Source organism: Danaus plexippus, chromosome 26, assembly GCF_018135715.1.
Source record: "Danaus plexippus chromosome 26, MEX_DaPlex, whole genome shotgun sequence".
In the NCBI taxonomy this organism is placed as follows: domain Eukaryota; kingdom Metazoa; phylum Arthropoda; class Insecta; order Lepidoptera; family Nymphalidae; genus Danaus; species Danaus plexippus.
The window spans coordinates 5489855-5515311 of record NC_083554.1 but is presented as its reverse complement, the minus strand read 5'-3'; the positions used below and the strand labels follow the sequence as shown (position 1 = coordinate 5515311).

Genomic DNA, 25457 nt, shown 5'->3' with positions numbered 1-25457 from the left:
TAAACATCTGCTCCTAAGTTTCGTAATTGTCAAATTTTTACTATGCATTCCATCGATACCGATATATATATATATATCAGTCAATTAAAATGCAATAAACAAGTCACCATGCCAATAAACCTTATACAGATTTGTGGATTATTTCTCGTGGAACTAAAACCTCCCCAGAGATTAAAGCACTCTCGCGATCACTTCGCCGTTTACTACAGGTGATAAGAACTTGAAGTATGTGAACGATAAAAAATACAAACGTTTAAATGACCGTTTGGAAAATTAATCTGTTGACCCTTCAGCTGACGAATGATTAGGTCTCGTTTAGAGTATTTCTAGATAATAAAATAGAAAAACGAACATGAATCTTGAGTCTGTCTAAAATATAATATATAAAGCTAAAATAATCGACCCTAGTAAAAGATAAGTGTGGATAATTTATTGAGAATATCTGATGATATATGTTAATTAAAACTTATATTTAAGCCATATGTGTAATATATAAAGAACTTTATATTCTGTATCTGTATTCTGTGCAGGTAATAAATTTTCTATGCCGTTTGAGCGTAAACGCTTTGACCGCATATTAACTTTACAGGACAGCATTTACACAAAGGCGTAGAGGCGATTGACGACATATTCCACCTACTGTAATAGAGCCCACGTTGTGTGATGATTAGATATTGGGAAATGAATATTCTTTGTCATTTTAAAGTTCAAATATGAAATGTATCACACTTAGAAATTATTTCTTCGTAATATATATATATCATAATAAAAATCTTCTATGATGTCATATATATTCCCGTGGGAGGCAATCAGCGGACCAGACGATAGCGCTCTCGGAAGTTATTAGAGAAACACGTGACTGTGCGATGTCACGTAACAATTTACAATTTTAATATCTATATTATTTTAATACATATAAACTAATATTATTATAATTTTTATATTTAAAACGAATATTTCAATATATCCAGATCATGACATTCAAATAAATGTGATTTTTTTTTAATGCAATGAACTGAATAAAAGCTAGGATCTACGATTAAATCGTTCCTACGAATGAGTTACGCTTGAATACACTTTCAGGATTAAAAAATATCTATAATTAAATAAATAGGAACTAATATTCAATTTAAGTGAAATGCTGTTATTTATTTTGATGTGTTTGAAATTTTTAATTGTATGAATATTTTGTTTTGAAAATTCGAAATTTTTGAATAAAGAACATCCGTATTTCAAAACGTTGTAGTTTCAAATATCTTTTTTAAATAAAAGTAATTCGAAACAAAAACTAAGTATGTAAAATTATTATTTTATAACAATTGTAAGATCATTATGTATAATTAATCGAATTAATTTATTTATGTTGAGCGAAGTCAGGTGACGTAAATTGATTTTTGAACGGATGAGAATGATAAATTCAATTAGCATTATAATCTGTGATATTAAAAGCGGGAAATAAAATTTAGGTTTTTAATTTTTTGTTGATAAAAACAAAATTTTATGAGGATATGTATTTTTACAGTTAGGAATCCTACAAACGAACAATATAATACATACTGATATTACATTGAAAAAAGTAGATTTTGATTGACAATGACGTCATTATATATCTGAAGTTGCAAGTTTATCTTATTTCTATCTTGCCATTACTTCAAAATGTCCAAAACATGAGGGACTAATTTAAGATTCTTTGGTAACAGATTTCGCTAAGATTACTGTTGGTCCGATATTAAATAAATCTAGCTTAGAATTAACGTAAATTGAAATAGGTCCATCATTTTCAGAGTTATTATGCCACAGACAGCCATATTCAAATATTTACACATTCACAGATAAGTCTCTTTTACGTAGGAAGTTAAAAGACTAATCTTGTGTAACTACTTCACTATCAGTTGGACGTAAACTATATAGAAATAAATATTATATTTCTTTTTCATTAATGGTGACTGTGTATTGGATATTCCTTTTTTTTCTTAAAACTACTCTTTTTTCTTTTTCTTGACTCTTTTTTTTTATTGTGTCCCTATGAGAATCAATTTAGGCCAAGTGCTATTCGCAAACCTCCGCCTCTATTGAGATAAGGGAACAATTTCAATAAACATGATAGGAATAAAAAAAAATCTTATTTGTATGCAAGGAAATCTAGAAAATTCTTAAGATAAGTTATCCAGATTCGTATGTTATACCTACTACTTATGTGATGAAATGGAAGTATATATAACGACATCTTACTTGTTTCGTCCAACAAACAAAAACGTTGACATTGGCAGAATATTCCCCGATTCCGGTGCGAACGAAGCCATAGAATAAAAAACTTACTTGTTCCTAAATATATAATTAATTTTATTTATAACCTAGTCTCCAATACTTGATGCTTTAACCCAATTTTTAGATCGACTTAAACGCAATATTAAAACCAAATCCCAATTCTTGAATGACAAAGCGCCACCCGCACACATAACCATGTATTTTTTCGTTATACCTACCTTCATAATTTATTAGTAATATTTTGCTTCTCAAAAAGAAAAGGAAGTATAGTGGAAGATAAGTATATAAGTAAGTTTTTCATAGTAAATAAGGAGTAAAACTTCTCATTGTAAAATGTGACAAAACATCGTGTTAGTGAAAATTCAACTAATAAAACATGCCTTTCTTTTTTTTTAATGCTATGTCTGCATTGACACCGGAATCGTGGAATATTCTGCCAATGTCAACGTTTTTAGTTGTTGGACGAATTATAATCTTGAGTAGGTACTAACGATTAAAAGAACTATATTGTTGTCGAACTTGAGCTGCAAATTGTATTCCTACATTATTAACAGTATAAATAAACGACTGATATTGAAATTAATATTGCTTAAATTGTTATATGGGTTGCTTTTAAAAATCTCCATTTTTAAATTAATAATTTGTGATTTATAGTGTCCGATGATATCCCATCGAATACATGACTTTCTTGTAAAGCTTTCATACTACCGACAAATAAAATAAAAGTTGTGTTTAAATGAAATCACATACTTTAAAATCTTTAGAAATAAGTAAAAAACCTTTCGTGTGTGAGTAAACTAGGGTTAATGAGCTATAACTATATTTTAAATTTTTAATACCATCCTATAATTTTTGTTTGACTTAAAGATAGAGTAGTTTTTTTTCTATATTTATTACTAAACCAAACAATGTTCTCATAGTTTTATTAAAAACAATAATTTGTTTTATAAATTATAATACAATTTCATTATTTTATTATTTTAATCAGATTTGATTAAATTTCCGGAGAATGTTATTGAAATTTTGCGCGTGTTTTCGTTTAGAAATATTCCTGTTATTATAATTTAATATGTTTTTCATTTAACCTTAAACTGTGGTGTTCATAAATTATAATTTTACTTCCTAGTTTAATAACTAACTTCTGTATCGCAAATTGTCACGTACGCTTTAGAAAGTGGAGAGAATATTTCATATCCGTAACGTTTTGTTTTTATCAAACTCAGTTATGACATCTTGTTACTTTGTAACTTTTATGGCGGTCTATTATTGAGCCTGATTAATTTATTTTTAATCTGTATTCGAGAAAGAAAACTCATATTACTCATTATAATGACATTTGAACAGGATATAAAAAAATATCTAACCAAATTAAGACGAAGAATACCATTGAATAGCAGCATGGTATAAATCTTAACCTGCCCAAAAGGACGAATTGAAAAAAAAAAACATTTATCCAGTCACTGACGACTTGGAATTTTAATAATAATATATAATAATAACTCTACCTTGCCTAATTTACGTCCTTTAGAGGACTTCTACCGTTAAAAATATTTTTATACCAATTATTATGTTTTTAATTAAAAAAAGTTATTTTTCTGACGGAACACGTCAGATACGATTGTAAAGTGCGTCCATCTGTCAGGCTCATTTCTTCTTGTTGTCCTGTTTTGTCAATTACTGCGGCTCTTCTGAAAATATTTCATTTCCATAACGCGAAATACTCGGTTATGTTCTAAATTATTAATATATATAATTTGGATTATAAGGACACGTCACGCCTGACAGCTTTTTAATAAAAAAATATATTAAATATTAGCTTCATCACAAATAACAAGATCTTTTGGTCTGAATACAGCAAGTCGAGTGAATAAAGCAGAGGAAATGATGTGCTTATTATGTATTTGTACATTTTCCTTATTCAACTTACGAAATAAAGTTAAAAGACAGCTGTGAGGGAGAGGAAAGTTTATGAAAGTATTAAATATGTTTAATGAGAGGTTTCCATAAATGTAAATTTCGTATACAAAATACAGAATCGTTTTTAATATAAAGCATAAATCATTTTACTAGTATTATAAAATCGAAACTTTATGAGGATTTGTATGAATGTATGTATGTTTGTTGTTCTTTCACGCAAAAAACTACTAAAAAGATTGTGATTAAACTTCACAGTAATGTAGTTCCGATATCAGAATAAGATATTTCTATAAGAAATTCTGGGGTTCTGTGCAGTTCTCTCTTCATAATCACTTCATAGTATTTGTATTACGTCCCATGGCACAAATTGTATATGTGGAGAGGCTGATTACGTTTGGTAGCAGCCAAGGATGCAAGAATAATCAGTTTTACTTATAAAACTATATTCCATTAACAATTAAGACTTATATCTAACTACTTGCTATAGAGGTGTCTTTGAGTCAACGATTGACTCCAGACTGAATATGTGTTGGAACCCAATTCCCATCCCCACCGATGGTGCAAGGCGTTCGGTGTCGTCTTCACTTTCCCATTCCCACCGGCACCGATGGCTCAGAGTCAGCATTTGGTACTTAACACAATTGTTATACTTATAAACTTATTCCCCGGTTACGCTCACATAACAGGCTTGTCGTATCGAAAATATTCTTGTATTCGTTCCTTATTATTGTTTTCAAATTACCCACTTGACACTTCATCAATGTAAATAATTTTAGTAATACATAATATGATAAGTTTTGCTCAAGTACTCACAATTGTAATACAGAATTTACCATATAAAAGTCCAAGCATAATCGTACTGAATTCATTCTACATTGGCCGCTCTTAGGAGCCACAGTGGTAGAATCTTTGCTATGCAATTCTTGATACTCCTTTTAAGAATTTGTTAGCAATAAAGAAGTATCATTTTGAGTAAAGACTATCCTTGGAAACTTCGAAATGGAAGCCCGTCAATCGTCATCGGTAATGAACTTCAGACTAGAAAGCCTTTGAGGAACTAGGGTCTTGGCCTCGGCTCCACGAGGATCCCTCACTCTAACATATATGTCGCTATTGATTGTTATAACTGTTGTATTACGCTTTATACTCTTCTCTCTGAGCTGAATTCAAAAATTCGTTTAGAAGTAGTCGCAGACAAAAACTAGTATAATATAAATTTCAAGAGAAAGACAATAAAATTTAAAACAAGACATTTGGATTTTGGAGATTCTATAATATTTTACATAAACACATGTAAATAATTATAGATTTAAATACGAGTAAATAGCAAAATAGCAATTCTCTAAAATCGCACAGCTCATTTGTTCCGTTACGGTGAATGTTCAAGTTCATTGGTTCTCCTTTAACAATATTCCTAGCATCGAGCAAGAACTTGTCTAAGATATATTTATGGTTTCATACCAATAAACCCTCGATAATAAGTCACGTCTGTGGATGTTAGGAAAGGCCTTGAAAATTCTTTAAAGGGGCAGACAGCTAAGATTAAGCCTAAGTATAGCGTATGTTCATTTACATTTTGTAGCCTGATTTAATGAACTTTGATTAAAAAAAAATACTTAATGTTATGAGAAGAGTTTTTTACGATATTTCATAATAATAAAGCGTCAATAAATGATTTGTCAACTAGCTAGCTGTCTAGTTACCTATCTCCTTATCAATGGTACGGAACCCATAATTACACAGGCCCCAGCCTTGACAGGACAGTAAGGCCTGAAAAACATCTCTGGAAGAAATAAATATACTGTGCACATAAAAAACGTGTTGGGTTTGATGAGATGTAAGACTTTCGCCAGTATTCATTTCAATAAAACTAATATTTTTTGTATTTGATACGCGTTTTTTATTATTTTAGACCGCGTACACCCGACGTTTCGTTTACTTGGCAGCAACCGTGATCACGGGCAGACGAGATGTGAATGTCCATGTATATATTGGGTTTATTTATGAGCTAGGTGTGACAGAATATCAGAGTCCAAACCGCACTTACCCTCGTATTTGAATGTCGTCAGACAATGTGTGAATATTATTGCTGATCAGAAACGAAAATATAATTTGTTGCAATTGGAGAAACATTTACCTTGCTTAAATAATATGCGAAAAACTATGACGTGGATGAGAGGGCTGCATACGATAAACTAATTTATCTGTATTGATAATTATTTGTATAATATAATTTACCTTATCCTAATATTTAGACGTTTCCTGTCTTTAATTTTAATTTAAATTAATTTTTTTCAGACCATTAACGTAAGGAGACGTCTCTTATCCTCTTTTTATAGTCTACGAGTTCTTAATTTTGGATCCATCTCAGAAAACAGCAAAGCGATTAAGAAAATTAATTTCAATGGATTCTTTCTTTCGACACAAGATGGCGCTCAAATACAAATAAAAAAACTAATATTCTGATCATCTCTACTATATTTTATTTACTTTTTTTACATAACAAACCTTAGTTACTTAAATATGTCATTAAAATCATTAAGATCTTTAAACATAAAGGGTATTTATTTTTTCACAATATATATTAAAAAAACAATTTCGATGTTAAGATAATATTTTCTCTTTACCGATAAACCATAAGTAATTAATCTTAAGAATATTTTTAACATTTACCAACTTTGTATACCCTTCAACACAGATCGTGTCCATTGTAACATATGCAAGAATTGTTTTCCTAATATTTGGACACATTTAAATTTACACCAACAAATTAAAACAAATACCGATAGAGGAAAAAATATTTCACATTATACATACATAGATATAAATATATATATTTTTTTAATATTATATTGTTCTGTTAATGATGATGGCAAGTTCTTTATGAGTAAAAAGGGGAATCGAAATTTTCCGTCATCCGACCATTCATCATCGGCTTAATGTGAACCTGACGAGAATTTGGTTGCACATTTTCATAAATTGAATACCAAAAGAGACTCCGTTATGGTGCATACAATTTTTTTTTAATTTAAAAAAGTAACAGTTTATAGCATTATTAAGACTTAATTGATGTAAAAATTATAATTAGCATTTATGACATTTTCAAATAATTATAAGAACATTTGGCACATTTCGTTTAAAAGACGCTTCATATAAGTTTTTCTCGTACTTCTTTTCAAAGAAATAAATACGTAGTGCATTTAAAATGTTCCATTCTTAAAAATGGAACGCGAACGTGTCGGACAAAAAAACTTCAGGCCTCTTTTGGAAAATGTAAAGGTTTAAGCTATTCAGCTCGCTTTTTCATTCAAATTGTTGAGTCGCGTTGAAAAATGTTTTAATATTATTAATACAATTTTAGATAAAAAAAACTTACCGGATAATCAATATGCAGCGAAAAACAAATAGAATAATTCTTGATTTCAAACTAATTCCAATTTTTGTAGTTATTGAAAAAAAATTAATAAAAAAAATAGTTTATGAAAAACGATTTCTCACTACTTAATCATTTTCTTTTACATTCTTAGAAAAGGATAAATAATTCAGAATTATGTGCTTCATGTTAGCTAACAGATTAAAAAAAAAACATTAAAAGTAGGTAGAATTCAAAATATTAAAAATTAAAAATAATTCTTTATAATAATTTCGACATGTCTAACATAAATATTTAAGAATATTATTCTTTCTTGCTCTATGGAAGACGAGAATATTAACCTACTTCGAAGCTAGCTTCTAAGAAAAATATGCATTGATCTATGTTTCGTTAATGATTTCAGCTAATATTTGTAACTAACGGGTTATATTATGCCGTAAATTTCATACATTCAATTTCATTTAAAAACTATACCAGTGCTGTGACGTTGCTTGTAATTCAGCAAAAAATTATTAATAATCTCGACCTTTTTCAAACTAGCCTCAACCATATAATATTACATATAATAAAAATAGAATTAATATCCATTACCTTCTAAGTATCGACTTAGTAAATAACGATTGTCAAATAATCTTTGTTTCTATATAAAATGTAATACGTAACTGCAATTTAAAAAATATTACTAAGATTGAAACGATGGTTTTGATCTAAAAATAAAAATTCTATTGTGTACGTGTTCTGAGCTAGAACTAATAGAAAGCTTACAAAGGGTATCCAAGTTGTACACACAGGATCTCAGACGTAAGACGCGCCATCAAAGTGACATTAGTTCAAAGTTTAATATCGTCGGATGAGCGCGCGATATTGACACTATGGCCGCCGACATACAGCCGAGTTATTTAAAAATTTTATCTTTTAGATTATGTTCTAAAATATTTCCTTTTGTAAGGATTTGAATTATTACTTTTTAAACTAATTAATACCGTTTTCAAAGAAGTTGACACTAATTAATTTTTTTTCTGTTAGTAATTATAAAATTTCTTACTATTTTATAATAAAAATAAATAGCCAATTAGAAAATAAACCACCTCCACTACAATAATATTAGTAAAACAACACAACATTCCGAAAATTGCAAGTTCAAACCTGCCCGGTCAATAGAATTACTTCGTTTATTTTCCATCTGAACTTTAATTAAAGTATAAGCTAGACGTCATTGTCTTCAGGTTAAAACATAAACGTACAAAAACTAATTGTCATTTAAAATTGTGTCATATAAACCAAACAATTAAGCTAACTATCAAAACTAAGAACTCGTGGACTATAAAAATAAAATAACGAGGACTGCCAATTAATTTTATTATATAGTGCAAAAATTCAAAAGGAATAAATGTCATGAATTATCCAGCATCAAACGAATAATTGTGAAAAAATAAATATATATATAATTTTTCCTGTACATGTCCTGTTTCAAAAGATATTGTAAAATATCATCTAATATAAGTTTAAAATTTCCTTTGTCTCGAGGTATCAATAAACAAACTGCAGTAACTTTCATTATTTATTTAGGGAAATCTTACAATATGTACAAAATTCTAACAATAGTGTATCGCTTACAATTAAAATCGTAGTGAACACAAAACTATAACCATCTCAACGGTTACCTATTTCATACCTAAAATAATTTATTGATAATACACTGTGATTATATATATACACACGCATATATATATATAAAAACAGCAAAACATTTAGTCTCTGCAATGAGTAAACTCTCTGAATGTGTAAAAATACATTTTTCTAATTGAATTATTGCAGGCGACATCTATCGACACTACCATCAAGTCGCTGCATATGTACTAGCAAAATTTACTTTTCTAGAAAGCCTTAGAATTAAGACATTATTATTAGCAATTTAAAAGCGTTGCTGGAAATCTAATATTTTATATATAGCAAACAAAACTCTGCAAACCTTCTCCATGTGAGAAGAGGCCTTTACTAAGCAGTGTGCTCCTATAGGATGGTGATACCAAAACTGGAGTAATACATTTTTTTTTAAATATATAATTATATGTCTGTCTGCGATTCAAAACATAAATCCTAATACATATGCAGCCTTTTCACTAAATCTAAGATGTCACCTCCTTGTACAAAAATACTTTATACATAGTTTGATTATCACCTGTATTTCAATAAGAATATGGTTTATTGTTTCTGTTGTCCAAGCTTACCTATTATCTAATATAAGCTATAGCTAATAAAAAAAACAAGTGAAATAAAAAAGATTAAATCGGATGTACCGAGTTATTTACAAAGTAATAAATTATACAAAAATAATCTTATGTGTAATGCCACATTTAAATATTATCTGCATCATGAGACCATTAATTGACAGAGGCATGTTAAAATTGCTTCACGAAACACAAAATTACCAACTAATTTATATCAAGAAATGAATCAAAAAAAAAAAATGTATAAAAATACTAAAGTTAATGATGATTACAAAACCTTTAAGGATTTTGTCTCCAACAAAATAATTGTTAATGATAAGTAACATAAGACTACGCATATAGTTTTACTTCACATTTAACAACATTTTTCGTAATTTAACAAACTCTTCAAATGAAAATGCAAACGATTTTTGTTAATAAATAATATGTACTCCATATCATATTCAGTTTTTAAAAAAAGTTAAATAATGTTTGTTGAATTTTAAAAATTTATTTAATACCGTACATGTCTATAATAATTTCCTAGCACAAACTAGCCTTTCGATCAATCATAAAATATTATGAATCGATATTCAAACAAGGTGATATATATCTACTCTCTCAGAATTCACAGGACACTTCACTATCACTCGGTATAAGTACAGGTCACTATATAGAAGCACTCGTTCTCCGACATGGTCATCTTGCTGAGATATTTGGTGAAGGAGGCTGCGCCAGCGTCGCAGTACACCAGCCCTAACGCGTTGTGTCTGGGGGGCAGAGTCACCAATGCCTCGGCCTCCGCGAGCGACCCCTCTTCTGGGGCCACATACAACGTTTGACCTCCACAGATAGGATGTTTCGGCACACCCAGATACAGGACTGCCTCTAGACGAGGCTGCTGATAATGTTCCCGGGGCGGGAGAAGCTGGAATATATTAAGTTTTTATATCAAAACGGTGCTTAAAAAAGATTTGATTACATTTCAAGATACAAAAGATAATATCAGGCAATAATGTGATAGGAGTTCTGAACCAGAAGTAATTATAATATTGATTGTGCACTAGGAAGATGTTTAGAAATAACATATACTAGAAAGACTCTGGAGACTCATTTATTCCTTGAATATAACATGTGATGGGATTGGAATTTATATAATAATAAGGTTGATAAAGACACTTTATATGAAGACTAATTAATGTAATAAGTTATGAACATATTTGTTTTATAAATGTTTTAAAGGAATATTTCAAGATATATCCATTTCTATATGTTAGCAGTAAGTTAAACATTAATTTATACATATTTTAATAAGCTACAAAACATATAAAGTTACTTACAGTGAAATCTCCAGCCCGCCAGCGTTGCATTTCTAGTTTCCTGTACAAAGTCAGCGGTAGATCTGTACAGTCCGCCACCAGCCTCATGAATGCTGTACTACTGAGGAGCCTTAGCAGTGCTCGCACGACATGCGTCTCCCCCTGTACCCCGCAGTCGTCGGGCTCTTCGCCCTGGATGGCTTCTTCCTCATTTGCCTCGGAGAGTTCGCTGGCTGAGAGCCATTTCTCCGTCACTCGCTGATACCGTCGCTGATGTGCTGGACCACACTGCTCCCATTCTATGTCTGGAAAATTAATTGTACATTCATATAAATATATATTTGTTTTCTCCTAAGCATAATTAGTGTTCATGCTCCATGTCACGGCAGCATCGCTATATGTCTGTTTGTTATATATCTTCAATATTTGCTCAGTGGATAGTGGTTATATGAAAAAATTACCAAATTCCACTAATATGTTAAGTTATACTCATAGAATTGAGGTTTTCTTTGAACAGTATATATAAATCCATCAATATATTAAATCATAATATATAATAATTTTTGGTAACATTTTAGACAATTATTTTGACTTTATTCACTCACCATTCTTCTCCAGCGCTTCCAGCAGTTGCTGGCATCGCGATGGCAGCAATAGGTCATGCAGGCAGACCTCGCTGGCACGCTCCATCTGCGCCTGGACCTGGGCTCGAGCTCGGGGACACAAGTACCCAGCCTCTACCCACGACTTCAACACCACCTGGAAAAAATACAGGGTGACATTAATTGCTAGGTTTAGAGAACAGCTGGAATAGAACCACTAGAGAATAATTAGCATCATTTTCATCTGGGCATTGGTTGACAAATGACAGAATATTATCAGGGTTATAATAGAATTTAATGTTAATTACTAGATGGCTACACTATCACTTGTCAATTGCATGTAAGTATCCCACTTTTTCTCTAAGTAGCCTTGCATAGACTTCCTAGACAAACAAAATTCTATCAAAGAATATGAGCTTAAAGAGACTATTATTAAATTTTAGATTTATTATATTGTAGATCTAAGTCCTTTCCTCATATCAAAATCCCACATCTATTCTCTCTCCTTCTCATGTGCCGTATAGAGTACTTTAGATAATTAATAAAAATCATATTTATATAACAACAGATATTTTCACACAAAATCGAAATTACAAATTCCATTGTTACAAAGATAAACTCATTATTATATATAGTAAAATGGATTTGATGGACATATAATGTTAAAACACACCACTTGGTTGTGCGGTGTGAGTGGCACGGGGAGCTCCGCGTGCGGCTCCTCGGACTCCGGCGCCGGACCGTGAAACCAACCGTTAATAGACAGCCGAGGAAGCTCCATAGATAGGACTTCGCCCACCTGGGAATAAAATATATAATGAAATATTCATGACTAAATAAATTTCTATATGAGTTCCGACATTCATTTTAAATTTCTATTTAAATTTTTATCTCATATAAATACATTGTACGATTTTACACGGACATTGAAATGAAACAATTCACTTGGTTTAACTTAAATAATTAATTATTGGTTAACATTAAAATTCTTTTGATAATCTACACTAATAGAAAAAATAGAAAAATAGAAATAAAAACTTTAATACACTAATTAAATCTTCATCATCAGCCTATCGGAGCCCAATGCTGAGCACGACCACTTCTCATATGGAGAAGGTTACAGCATTAATCACCACGCTTGCTCAAGTCGGGTTGGCGATTTCAATCTTATAATTTGAATATACGACCAGGTTTCCTCACATTGTTTTCCTTCACCATTTGTCAGTGGTGTCTAAATACTCTTAGAAAGTACATATGAAAAAATCACATTGGTACTTGCCAGGTTTCCAACCCGCGCCCTCACGTGTGAGAGGCGGGCCTTTAACCTTCAGGCCACCACCACGACAATGAAATCTTAAGATACAATTTTATTTAATAATATAACAATTATTTCTATAGATTTACTATAATGTCATTAAAAATTTTAATATTTAAAAAAAAACCTGATGAAAGGACGTCGGGCCGACTGCGAAGAATGCTAGTGTATTATTAGCAGGGAAGGCACGGAACACAACCTGTCCATCCTCGACCAACTCCAACGCTCCACCCATATGCGGCCTCCAGCCCGGACCGCTCCAACACTGGAATTAGGAATTATATACATATAATGACTATTATAATTATTATTTATTTACCCAATATATTGTTACATATAGGAAAGCTGTTAGAAATGAAGATCATTATATTAGAAAGATTTAAATTAATAAACAAATTAAACTTTGATTCGGATAAACATAGAAATAAAGTACATTAAATATAGCATTAATGCTTATTAATTAATATATTAATATTAAATTTATATACCTTATCTTGACTTTCAGCTCCGTTCTGCATGTGTGGTGGAGATCGTGGCGTCCAAGGTGCTAGGTACAGGATGAAGGCCACCCTCCTGTCCCCGAGTCGGTCATCGTGAACCAAGAGATGGTCTCCGGGGCCATACAGCGAACATGACGCCGACACTGATGTCAACTCTATGCCTGTTACTTGCGACACCTGGTGTATTTATATAAATGTAATATATAAAACTTGCTTATTGAATATTTATAAACAACTATTGTGTCTAAATCATGAATAAAACTATACTCTGTATAAGTTTCTGTGACATCAAGACTTGATATCTTGTAAAAGAAGATATTTTGTATGTGGTGATATGAGGATATAATTTTCAATGAAGGAAATCACTAAAGCTTTATAATAATCATATTGCCGAGACTAAGTAATTGCTATTAAGGTTAAAGTTAAATTTTTAGTATCCACAGAGTAATGACACAAAGTTGTGCATGTTATAATTATAATGAACTCACCCAAGTCATTACTTCAGTCTTCAATAATTCGTAAATACCTCTTATACTACGCTGCCAAGTTAAGTTTGCTAAGTCAGAGGTCTGGTGGAACTCGTACAGATCCATCTTCTTCCTCGACCAGTCCAATGTGTTCATGTCGTCCACTATATTATTTATTATCTCCGAGTTCTCTAACAAGCCATGAATCCGACAGAGTCTGAACGGTTTACATGTTAAGGTCACTTGGTCACTACTGTGGTCTGTCTTCTCATCCCAGTGAGATTTAATTTTACTTATGATCTCTTGAGACTGTAATATATACAATTTACAAAAGTTATAAAGTAAGCCATGAAAGTTTTTGTAATAATTAAAGTTAAATAAAACTAATACTTTTCGGATTTTACTATGCGAATTTTATTAATTAAAAAACTACATAATCCCGATGTTTCGGTTACCCCATGATCACGGTTGAAATTATTAGTTTTATTTAAATGACTCGCGAAAGTCTTAGATCTCATTATAATTAAAGTTGTACCTTCAGTTCAGGATTAAATTTAGGGTCATCCATTCTATTAGCTCTAACTAACATCTTAGCAATCACAGGCCTTCCCATTGCTTTATCATCTATTACTACAGAGTCATCTTCCCATGGTGAGTCAGAATCAGAGCTGTAGTTTGATGATGAAGAAGATGATGACGAAGATGAATAATCTGTAATTAATATAGTGGTATGAATATTAATAATAGTAAAGCCTCTATAAAATCATTTGCTCGTTGTTAGACATTCAAAAGTATGAACTTCCCGCGCAAATTCGGAGCTTGAAAACCTCAACTCCGTAACCAAGGAGACTTCACACTAACCTCTTCGTATTCTTTTCACCTCATCAGCTGAGGCCTGGTAAGAATTAACAGCGCAGACATCGGAATCATCACTTTCAGTGTCTGAAATTTCAATAACTGCTGTAGACATAGGCCGCTTGGCGGGCGGTCTCTGCTCTGTATTCGCATCGCTATTTCCGCCTGTGTATTCCTCACTCTCAGCATTGCTAGATGATGGATCTTCAGTTTCTTTAGTCGGAGAACTCATTTTACATCACTAACACTACATAATACAAGAAAAAAACAATTCAAACCAAAACGATGCGACGCCTAACCTCAAAATTGTGTTGACGTACGCTAAAAATTGCCAGACTTGAGAATAATATATAATGTAAATACAATTTAATAAATATAAGAATCGTTGACAAAAATTATTTTTTAAAATTAAACTTATACGGAAAATAGATATAATACAATTTTTAATAATTAAAATTACTTTTAGCAACTTATTCTCTCCAAATTCATATATAAACAAATTTCAAAGGTACTGTGAGTTTACTTAGTAAATAAATTAAACTTTACTATGAAGTGTCATCAATAATATACATAAAAATAACCTTAAATTATATTCATAATTTATATTATATGGAAAGTGAAAGAACTACATAGGTATAACATTAAGTATGAATACAGCAGATATTATTTCCGAAGGAATTCCTTCCACTCCACAATGCCGATTTTTTGTTCAAAGAAAAAAGAGACTGTGTCGCATGACTGTAAAACCAGGTAGAAACTATTGTGGAGAACACGAACCAGAACCGAAGGCTGAAGATGGAAAGGCAAGGGTTATATTAAATTATCTTTGTATATTTATTAAAAAACTTAAGCCTTAGTTTTAACAAACATTTAATATTTCTTAAAAATAAAGAAACAGATGTTACGTTTTACAGGATGATACTCGCATTCCGTGCCCATATGATCCAAAACAGTAAGTTAAAATAAATGTGAAGTAATCCTTTCGTGTTATGAGTATGATTATTAGCCGTTCTCTTGTCTAGCACCTGCTATGCCAGTAAACTTAAGAAACACCTCGCAATATGTAATGCTCGCAAGCAAGAACAGCCAAACTACATAGTATACAATATTAATATACCTCAATATGAAGACGACTTCAAACGGCTTCCTCTTAGTCAGACACTGGCCACAAAAATATTACAAGTGATAGAGAAAGTCAATAGTCTCTATGATAGTAGGTATAACTATAGTCTTCAAAAAAATGTTTGTTTATAAGTAATACATAGTTATTGTTACTGGAAACACTTATTCAATACAATTTAATTCTGATTATATGGTTTATTTTTAGAATACTTGAAAGATGCAATCATAACTTTGCCCGAAGAACCAATCCACAAAGCTGTGTCAGACGAGTTTAATGAACCGGGACGTACAGAAAGCTCCCTTCGCCATCTCCGACAAGCCTCACAACTGTTACATGTTGTTGAGCAACAGGAGCTAGTGAAACCTAACACATGTTATGTTGAGTTGGGAGCGGGAAAAGGCATGTTCATATAAAATATTACTGATTTCACCAAAATTCCCTCAAATATTTAATAAAGCAATATAAACTAATAAAAATGTAAAATTGTCATAAGTGATCTGTCAGTTTCGGGTTTTTTTTACATCCAAATTCATTTCTATTTAAATTTCATTTATTTTAACCTTAATATAATTGAAATATGAGAATTTTTATTGACACAATTATAGTGTTAGTGTATTTTGTTTTATAGGTCATCTCTCGTACTATGCTTGGTGGGCTTGGTGTAAAAACACAGATAGCCATGTTTTGTTGGTTGACCGAGCATCATTGAGACACAAGCGAGACAATAAATTGAGAGACAGCCGCTATACTAAAAGTGCTGAAGATCTTAACAGTGACAATCAAAATAATTCCCATCGCATCCGAGCTGATTTAGCTCATTTGTGGCTCGACAGAGTACCCGCTGTGCAAGCTTGTAATAGAGTGGTGGGTGTCGCGAAACATCTGTGTGGTGTAGCTACTGGTAAATATTCAAAAATCAGACTTTTAAAGGGTTATTCCATTAATTATGTTAATTGCTCTTTTAATTTTGGTCTCCTTTACTTATTGAGATTTGGTGGAACTTTCGCCCCATTGTTAATGTTGTGAACAACTGATAATTTTTAATGTTCTAATTTGTATATACTATTTTCTATCACATCAATGGATGCGAATTAAAGATTTTCCAATATTTCAAAGACATAATATCTATGTTCCACAGATTATGCACTGCGTTGTATAACATCAGAAGTGGGGATCCATAGAGTAATGGGTATAGTGTTAGCTACATGCTGCCACCATCGTTGCGAGCGGCCTATGTATATAGCGAATAAATATTTACAAGTATGTCTACTTATACTGACTTTGACTGCTTTAACCATGCACAATATATTCATATAGCTTACGAAGTATATCAAATGTGGCAAGAAGACTATGAATATGGCAACACTATATAAAGTCAAAATAGAATGCATTAAATTCAAATTGTACATAAGATTGCTACGTATTAACGAACACTGTGTTTATTATCCAGTCAAAAATAACAAAATATAACTAGAGTATTGCTCTAACAGTGATATTTCGCATTCTTCAACAGAATATGGGCATAACAGCTGAAGAATTTAATGTTATCCTGGGCATAGTGTCATGGGCTACTTGTGGTGACGGTCGCAGCAGACAAAGACGCTCACAGGAACCGGAAACAGAACAAGACAGTAATACAAGCGAAGTGAATGAAAAAGAAGCGGCAAATATTACATTACCTGGAGATTTAGGCACGAAAAATATTAAAATAAATCAGGAACAACGAGAAATAATAGGGAGAAAAGCTAAAGTGTTGCTAGATTATGGAAGAGTTTTATACCTAAAGGAGTGCGGGTTTGACGCTCGACTTGTTCATTATGTTCCCACATCTGTGTCGCTAGAAAATGTTTGCATCATCGCTAAGAAAATCAGCTAGCATAGTAAGTTGATAAACATAAATGAAACACTTATTCCAAATATAGTTCTGTATATTTTTATGATAATTATTACCTAAAAATCCTAAAGATAATTCTATACAAACATTCAAAATAATTGCTGAATAAAATGCCACTACCTATTTTTTTTAGAATCAAAAGTGAGATGTTTCAGTCATAATTAAAAGTCGAGCAGTATTCAGAAATCTGTGGGTAGTAAAATATAAAAAACAAAAGTGACATATGTTGTATAGAGAAAATATTAATAGTAAAATAATATTCTACAGCCTACCTACATAATATTGAGGAGGTGATTCGATTAACAAAATTATGCTATTGCTCCTGAAGTATCCCCTACAAACACCTACATTAAATATATAGAATATTGAAGTGTTAAATAAATCAAAAAAATATATATATATTCAATGAAATAGATATCTCGAAAATAATATATATATATATAAATTGACCATAGAAATTTAAAATAAAATCTTAAAAAAAATAAAAATTAATACTAAATGCAGTATAATGATATAATTTCAACACAAGTGCAACAATTCAATGAAGTAGGAATGCATATTTTTATATATAAAAATTATTAGTGACCGTGTAGAGTTGTATTACAGTGTAGTATAATTTATAATAAATCACTGTACACATGTGTACACAATTTATAATAAATCAATGTACACATGTGTACACAATTTATAATAAATCAATGTACACATGTGTACACAATTTATAGTAAATCAATGTACACATGTACTGGAGTGGCCGAATGGTAACTGATGTATTGCACTATAAAATATATACAGGATGATGTCTACTACAATATGTACAACACTGACATGTTAAATATAAGTTTATTGTTCGATTATTTGTCGCCAAATCTAAAAAAGAACACTCTATAAATTGCTCTACTTATATATATATTTATAAAAAATGTATGCAATAGTTTACAAATTTAATGTTAACTATATTACATAAATTTATTTTAAATTTTGATATTAAGCGGGACATTAACTAGATACAGAATAACGACAAAATAAAAATATTACAGTGAGAGTGCACATATTGTATGGAAAATGAATTTATATTATATGAAATGCGTGTCATATTGCTATTAGATCTAAGGCCAATGTTTTTGGTCAAGAATTAAATATCAAATTAGGGCACATCGGATATGAAATGCCGATCACACAAGTCTTATTGACATCCAATATTGCAATCAAAATTAATTCAGAGCACAGATAATACAAAACGTAGGCTTACAAAGTTTATTTTTTTTTTTTTTGTACAATATTGTCAAACTATATAATAATATAATTTCGTTATGGATGAAATTTATATATATATAGAATTAATAATAATTATCCGTATGGAAGTTATTATGTCAGGTTGGTGCGGATAGTGTTCATCAATAACCGTAGCGTTCCTGTATAGAGGACACGACTCCATTAGCCAGGGACGACAGTCGTCCCGCTACACGAGTTACGCCCGCTCTCACTGATTCACGAACCTGCCGAACATTATACACGTTATAATAATTTCTTGCTTCTGTAGTATAACTTATTTTCTATGTTAACAGTGTTTTGATCTGTAAACTGAGCTTCGAGAGAAATGTATGCATTGTGCTCATACATAGATACGATAGCCAGCCAGCAGCGTCATCTGTTGTCTGAGTCACGTAAACAATTCAACTATTATGTCTTGATTCAATAATTGAAATAATTTTTCGTGAAGTTCATTCATATAAACATTGTCACACACTTTGTAACGCATTTGTAATATTTGTAGCTATTAAGTAAGATAAAAGTTTTTTCTTCAGTTAAACCTTATATAAATTAAAATAAATAGTGAACGAAAATCGATAATTATTTTTGTAAGAAATTTCTAATTCCTATATGTTTTCTTTTGAGTACAAAAACAGGAAAACACCCTGTATATATTAACTTTGTACATGACTACCTCATCAAGATCCGGTGCTGAAACAGAGAAGGAGTTGTGTTGTGTTGGAGTCCTGGTCCCAAACAAGTCGGCTGATGAAATACTCGAGCTGCCTTCAAAACGAGACAGATTGTTCTCACCCCACCGGGAGTCCTGCATTGAATTATATGTCACACTTACATTGATATAACTAGTAATGACTAATGAAGTTAGCAGTTTAGAGTTAAATTTCATCAGGGATGTCAAAGATGTAGAAAAATTTTCATTGGTGAATGAAAATGGGGAATATCAAAACTCGTAGTCGCAGATTTAAATCCGCATCCGCAAGAAATCTGCATTGATTGATGCGATGTTTGAATTAATAGGAATAACCCGCAAGTGCGGATACAGATACTTATATTAGTCGCAACCCTAGATTATGTGTAATTATATATGTTAAATTTTACATTTATCAAGAGACTTAATACATTATATCAATACTATTAATACATCACATCAAACTGTAACCATGAAATTCAAAGAGATTCTACCTGTTCACCAAAGAATTGTGCGGAGCTGATAGATTTGGCGGAACCAAACTTCTTGACAGCGGAGTCATCGTCGGAGTCCTGTTTCTTGGGTCTGTTCCTGGGGGTGGTGACGGAGGTCTTGGGTGTGGTGGGGGTGGTAGGTTTGTCTGAGAACATGCTGCGGACGTTGCGAGTCGGTTCTGGTTCAATACTCTCCCAAGCCGGTTCCTTGCGTGATGGCGTGTCATTGAGTAGAGAGTCCAGACCCCGACTGTTACTGAAAGGCTCGTTCCTGGATTAACATGAATAAAGGATTTTCTTAGGTTTAACATTTAAAGTAACAAAAATATCGAGTAACATCATCAGGTGATATAGCCAATATGAGCATCAGACGTGTATTAGAAGGGAAATAATTACAAACTTATTTCAGCAATTTTCTCTATTTAAATGAGGTCTTTAATTTTTTTTAATATAGTTAGTTATTACTTATAATAAATATTTTTGTCCTAAATCTTCTTATTTATGAAATCAGATTGTAAGGTTTATGGTAGGAAGAATATATTTTTTTTAATGTCTATATAACTATAATTTGAGTATAGGACACCTATTTGTGTTAGACATTACAATGGTAGCTTCTCTACAAAGGTTTTAAGCTTTCATTGATAGCTGGTCGAATTTGGTTAATACATATTACATATATATCTGGATTTGTTTGCAAATCTGCATATCTTACAGAGTTAAACTAAAACATTCAATGTGTTGCACAAGTAAAATATTACCATAGATCATAATTTCTTCCATACCATTATTGTTTAAATACTATTATATAATATAGTGTGGTTCAGACACCAGTACATAGTTTTTATTACTATTTACCTGATCATAACAAACACATTATTGAAGTCGTTAAACTCATCCTCATCACTAGACTTCTCACACGGCGTCGCTCCCTCCTGTTCAATGCTCGTCATATCAGACGCCGCGGAATGGGACACGCCACTGGAATATTGAAAAATAACAATAGCTTCATAAAATCCGATAAAATTAATGTACACAAGCAGGGTTCACATCTGAGGTCGTTGTGATGTCCAGCAAAGCTAATGCAATGTTAATATAAATATTGCCAAATATCGCTCTAATGTTTAAAACACAACCATGCAAATGTCCAAATAACATTCATTCAATATATTATAATATTATAGAAGAAAAAAATATATTATAACTTTTGGACATACAAAACACGCTCATAATGAATTCTCAACAACACTATGATCTTTATTCTATTATAAAAATTAATCTTTCAATAATTAATTAAACTTACACCCAGATAAACATCCACTACAGGACACTAAAAATATGTCATATTAGTATTAGCTGAGTGTAAATTACTAATAATAACAAGAACTCATCAAGAAATACCATATTGTATATACCCCATATATATATTTAAGGAAAACACTTTCAATTTAAATCGAACCGTTAAATTCCGGAACGAACCCGAAGTGACGTCAAAGCGATGACATTTGGTACATACACTTTTACGCGGGAAAATATTTGTCGAGGTGATTTGTGAGTGTCTTTGTAAATTGAATTAAACCAGTACGGCTTATTAACACAACTGTATTTTTGAATGACATTGATAGAATCTTATATATATATATATATATGTATATTCGAGTTGAAATGAATTATATAAATATGTTTATAATCCTACAGTAGATCAACACAGTACACAGTTGTCTTAACCATAGTAAAGTACATACACTCCGGTGGCCCTGTTAGCGGCCGCTATCCCCAGCCTGTCAGCCCCATCAGGTCTGTAGGCCAGACGCAGTGAAGCAACCTCCTTCTCAACCGTCTCCAAGGTTGCTGAACTCTCTGCCACCTTGGACTGGAATTGTTTAGATATTTTAAATATTATCACCAGTACTAGCTCAAGGGCAGGGAGTTGGTCTAAAAAGTCAATATTCTTTATTAATCCTATGGGTAATTAAAATTAAATAATTTATTAATGACTTTTATTGGTAAGTTGGTAAATTTTTTTTATCAAATACATTAAGGTCTTTATATAAGCAATATCTTTTCCCTTCTATACTTACCTCACTTTTGAGTTTCTCAGCTTGAATGGCCTCTCTTTCAATGTCTTCAAAGTTTGCGGCAACCTTTGTAGCACCCAAACCACCTTTACGTACACCTAACTGAAATATCAGAATAGATAAAAAAACCTTTAAATGGACCTTTTACATTAATTATATAATTTAATTGTCAAGTAATTTCTATTAAATGAGTAGAAACTATAATTATAGATATTTTTTTATTTTTGTCAGCACTCAGTTATATATTAGTTTTATTAGGCCAGTTTAATTATTTAGAGTAGAAGTTCCTATGATAATATAGCCCTCTACGACGTTATAACTTAAAGAGTATAAATTACCTAAATGTAACATCGCGTGACCTACATATATCATATTTCCCAAGGAGGAATATCAAATTTTTGTGACGTCACATGTCTAAATGTAAAATACTTAGCAAATACTTAACAGTAAAATAGTTAACATTTAAAACTTTGACATTGGCAAAACATTCCACGACTCCAGTGCGAATGACGCCATAGCATAAAAAAATAATTAATAATTGGTCTGTCATATTTTATGATTTTGACATTTAGGACGTTGACGTTTGACATAAGCGTCGTATACATTTTGTAACGGCGAACGTTGCGAGCTGCTCAGCTTTTACATATAAATGGAAGAAGATTATGTCTGATAGTATAAGTACATCATAACTTACAGCAGGCCTTCTAGACGGAGCCCGTGTGGCCGAGGGCCGTGGAGTGTCCACACCAGCAGTACTGGCGCCCCACAAACGAGCCTCGGAACTAAATTCATTCACACTCGGCTGGAAATACATATAAAATATTAGACATTAAATTCCTGTAACATGTAGTTATTATGAATTATCAAGTTAAAAACACATTAATCAATAATGGATAGAATCTTCAATTTCATATTATTATAATGGCTATATTAAATAATCATTCAAAAGCAATTTGACCGGTTGTTTGTCTATATTTTAAACAATAAGAAAAATGTTCAATGATTTTTAAAATATACCACTATATCATATTTAACTGATATATGGTGTGTATTGAACAAGCAGTGGAATGCATTTATATTAATGAGTAATTTATTTTAGTATGGAAAAGTTACAAATCGCACATAATAGAAAGATGTATAGATTTTCACATGTCTAAGTAAAACTATATTTTCTTATGTAACTGTTATGAAATGACAGAATAAAAAATAACTCGAAAGGAACATGAAGATGGATATTAGGATGTATATATACTTTTACTTACATACTTTTAAAGAATTACATGTTGAGTGAAAACTACACAGAATAAAAATGTATGGGGCTGCCTTAGTTAGATGTGGCAGTATATTTGTTACCTGTGCTATGACATGGTTAGTGTTAACACTCTCTGCATGCTCAGCAAACCAGTCTACCTCCACCTCCTTAGTCTCCTTCACCTCAGCTGTCTGCTCTATATGAAGCTGGAAAATAACAGATAAGGTTACTTTTAGCATACCCTTTTAATTCTATTAAGTGTGTTGAAAGTCGGTCAAATATGTTATTATTAAATATAGAGGTATTCTTGTGACGTCCTGAGCTCACTTATTTTATCAGAGAGACAGAATCTTTCCACACTTTTATACCCTTTTGTAGATTTTGAATAGCATGCACAGATTTAACCAAACGAAATTAATTCGGGTGAAAAAAATTGCACAAAATATTAAGGATGTTCAGAACATTGCCTCAATAATTCTATATTACATGACAGTGCTATAGTGATAGTTGAAGAAATAAGAGATTTAAGGTGTAATAGGTTGCACTATAACTTCTAAATAAAATTGTCCATTGAACATGTGTTGTGTGTACAGTCTTTTCAGTTTTATATTTCTTTTAGAATATTGAGTCATTATTTGTTCACACTTTGTACAATATCGTCAAACCAATTAATTGTAATTTAGTTTCAAAATTGAGTCAATTAATTTTTGGTTTTGTTGCACCAAATGACCATCTAAATCATAATTTAATTTATACTGATATAGCAAAATAAAGTCAAAATACATACAATATATATACAGTATTGGTTCTGTACATATTTCAATAAAAATTGTCCCATACTTCTTATACTTTATATTAATAGCACAGGGGACAAACAAATTCGCAACAAGCTGCTTAAAATGTCATTATGTATGGCTAATGTTCTTAATATGCAAATAATATTATTGATAAATTTTAAACAACACCAGTCAGGTGAGATTATCGGAAATGAGTTTTTCATTTTAATATGTACCTATAAACATATAAATTGTATTAACCTTCAAGTATTTTGAAATAGTTCAAACTAGTTCACAGTGTTGATGAAATTGTTTTTTTTTTTTTATATTTATTAGTATATGTATGACTAAGCACTTAACATAGTTTTAGATTAAAAGTTTAACCTTAGTCCCATAAGTCTTCATTGCCTCTTCAGACATAGCACTCAGCTTGTCTTTGTACAACTGAGCCACTCGAGAGCTGTACTTCTGACGGGCATCTTCGGTTACAAGTCCATGTGAACGAAAATACTGGGTCTGTGTGTTAAAAATTCTTCAGATAAGACATACACTAACTCAAACATGGTTTAAGAATATGTCTAGGCAGGCTTAACATGGATATAGTGAGTTGGAAGGATATTGATAATTGATTTCATCATACCGCATTGATGTTGCCACCTAATTGCATATTCCTTAGTTGCTTCCATGTCCAATTAGTGTCCAGTTGTGTTGACCGTACAAAAGTAAGATGCACTCCCAGGCTGCGATGCACCGCGGAACAATCCAGACAAATGAATACCCCGTATGTCACTGATGACCACGTAGGGTTTTTGGCGTTGCAGTCGAAACATACCTGCACACGTAACATTTGGTTAGAGCAATCAATAAAACCGCATTCCTTTTGGAAATTCCTATGGAATTGTACAAACTTTATTTGCTGGAATCGAACGTAATCTTTGAAATACTGCCTCGATATCGCTCTTACTAGGCCCAGAGTCAGCCATCTTTTGAGATTTTGATTTTTTTGACGTGTTCGTATTGTCACGATGTCACAAGTTGATGACAATTCACTAAT

General features: G+C 31.6%; 3 protein-coding genes across 4 annotated transcripts; 1 reads left to right on the top strand and 2 right to left on the bottom strand.

Moving 5' to 3' along the window:
* Positions 1-9106: 9106 nt before the first annotated feature.
* On the bottom strand, positions 9107-15152 carry LOC116774226 (prolyl 3-hydroxylase sudestada1). The gene is made up of 9 exons (XM_032666876.2): positions 14833-15152; positions 14507-14682; positions 13993-14280; positions 13493-13681; positions 13132-13269; positions 12363-12488; positions 11693-11846; positions 11109-11392; positions 9107-10696 (listed from the first exon to the last, which is right to left on the bottom strand). The coding sequence occupies exons 1-9, from the start codon at positions 15056-15058 to the stop codon at positions 10415-10417; spliced, it is 1863 nt and encodes a 620-aa protein (XP_032522767.2). The 5' UTR covers positions 15059-15152; the 3' UTR covers positions 9107-10414.
* A 217-nt stretch (positions 15153-15369) lies between these two features.
* On the top strand, positions 15370-19043 carry LOC116774229 (tRNA:m(4)X modification enzyme TRM13 homolog). Its single transcript, XM_032666878.2, has 7 exons — positions 15370-15629; positions 15741-15778; positions 15849-16039; positions 16154-16348; positions 16578-16850; positions 17088-17209; positions 17463-19043. Exons 1-7 carry the CDS (start codon positions 15474-15476, stop codon positions 17823-17825), a joined length of 1338 nt encoding a protein of 445 aa, XP_032522769.2. The 5' UTR covers positions 15370-15473; the 3' UTR covers positions 17826-19043.
* On the bottom strand, positions 17857-25454 carry LOC116774227 (ADP-ribosylation factor GTPase-activating protein 3). Of its 2 annotated transcripts, none has more exons than XM_032666877.2 (11): positions 25312-25454; positions 25044-25235; positions 24788-24919; positions 23729-23833; positions 23070-23177; positions 22379-22477; positions 22043-22170; positions 21156-21278; positions 20301-20571; positions 19792-19923; positions 17857-19342 (listed from the first exon to the last, which is right to left on the bottom strand). In XM_032666877.2, the coding sequence occupies exons 1-11, from the start codon at positions 25384-25386 to the stop codon at positions 19241-19243; spliced, it is 1467 nt and encodes a 488-aa protein (XP_032522768.2). In that variant the 5' UTR covers positions 25387-25454; the 3' UTR covers positions 17857-19240. The 2 variants fall into 2 exon arrangements, with proteins under 2 accessions (XP_032522768.2, XP_061380828.1); XM_061524844.1 differs by having other exon boundaries at positions 23786-23833.
* Positions 25455-25457: the final 3 nt, after the last annotated feature.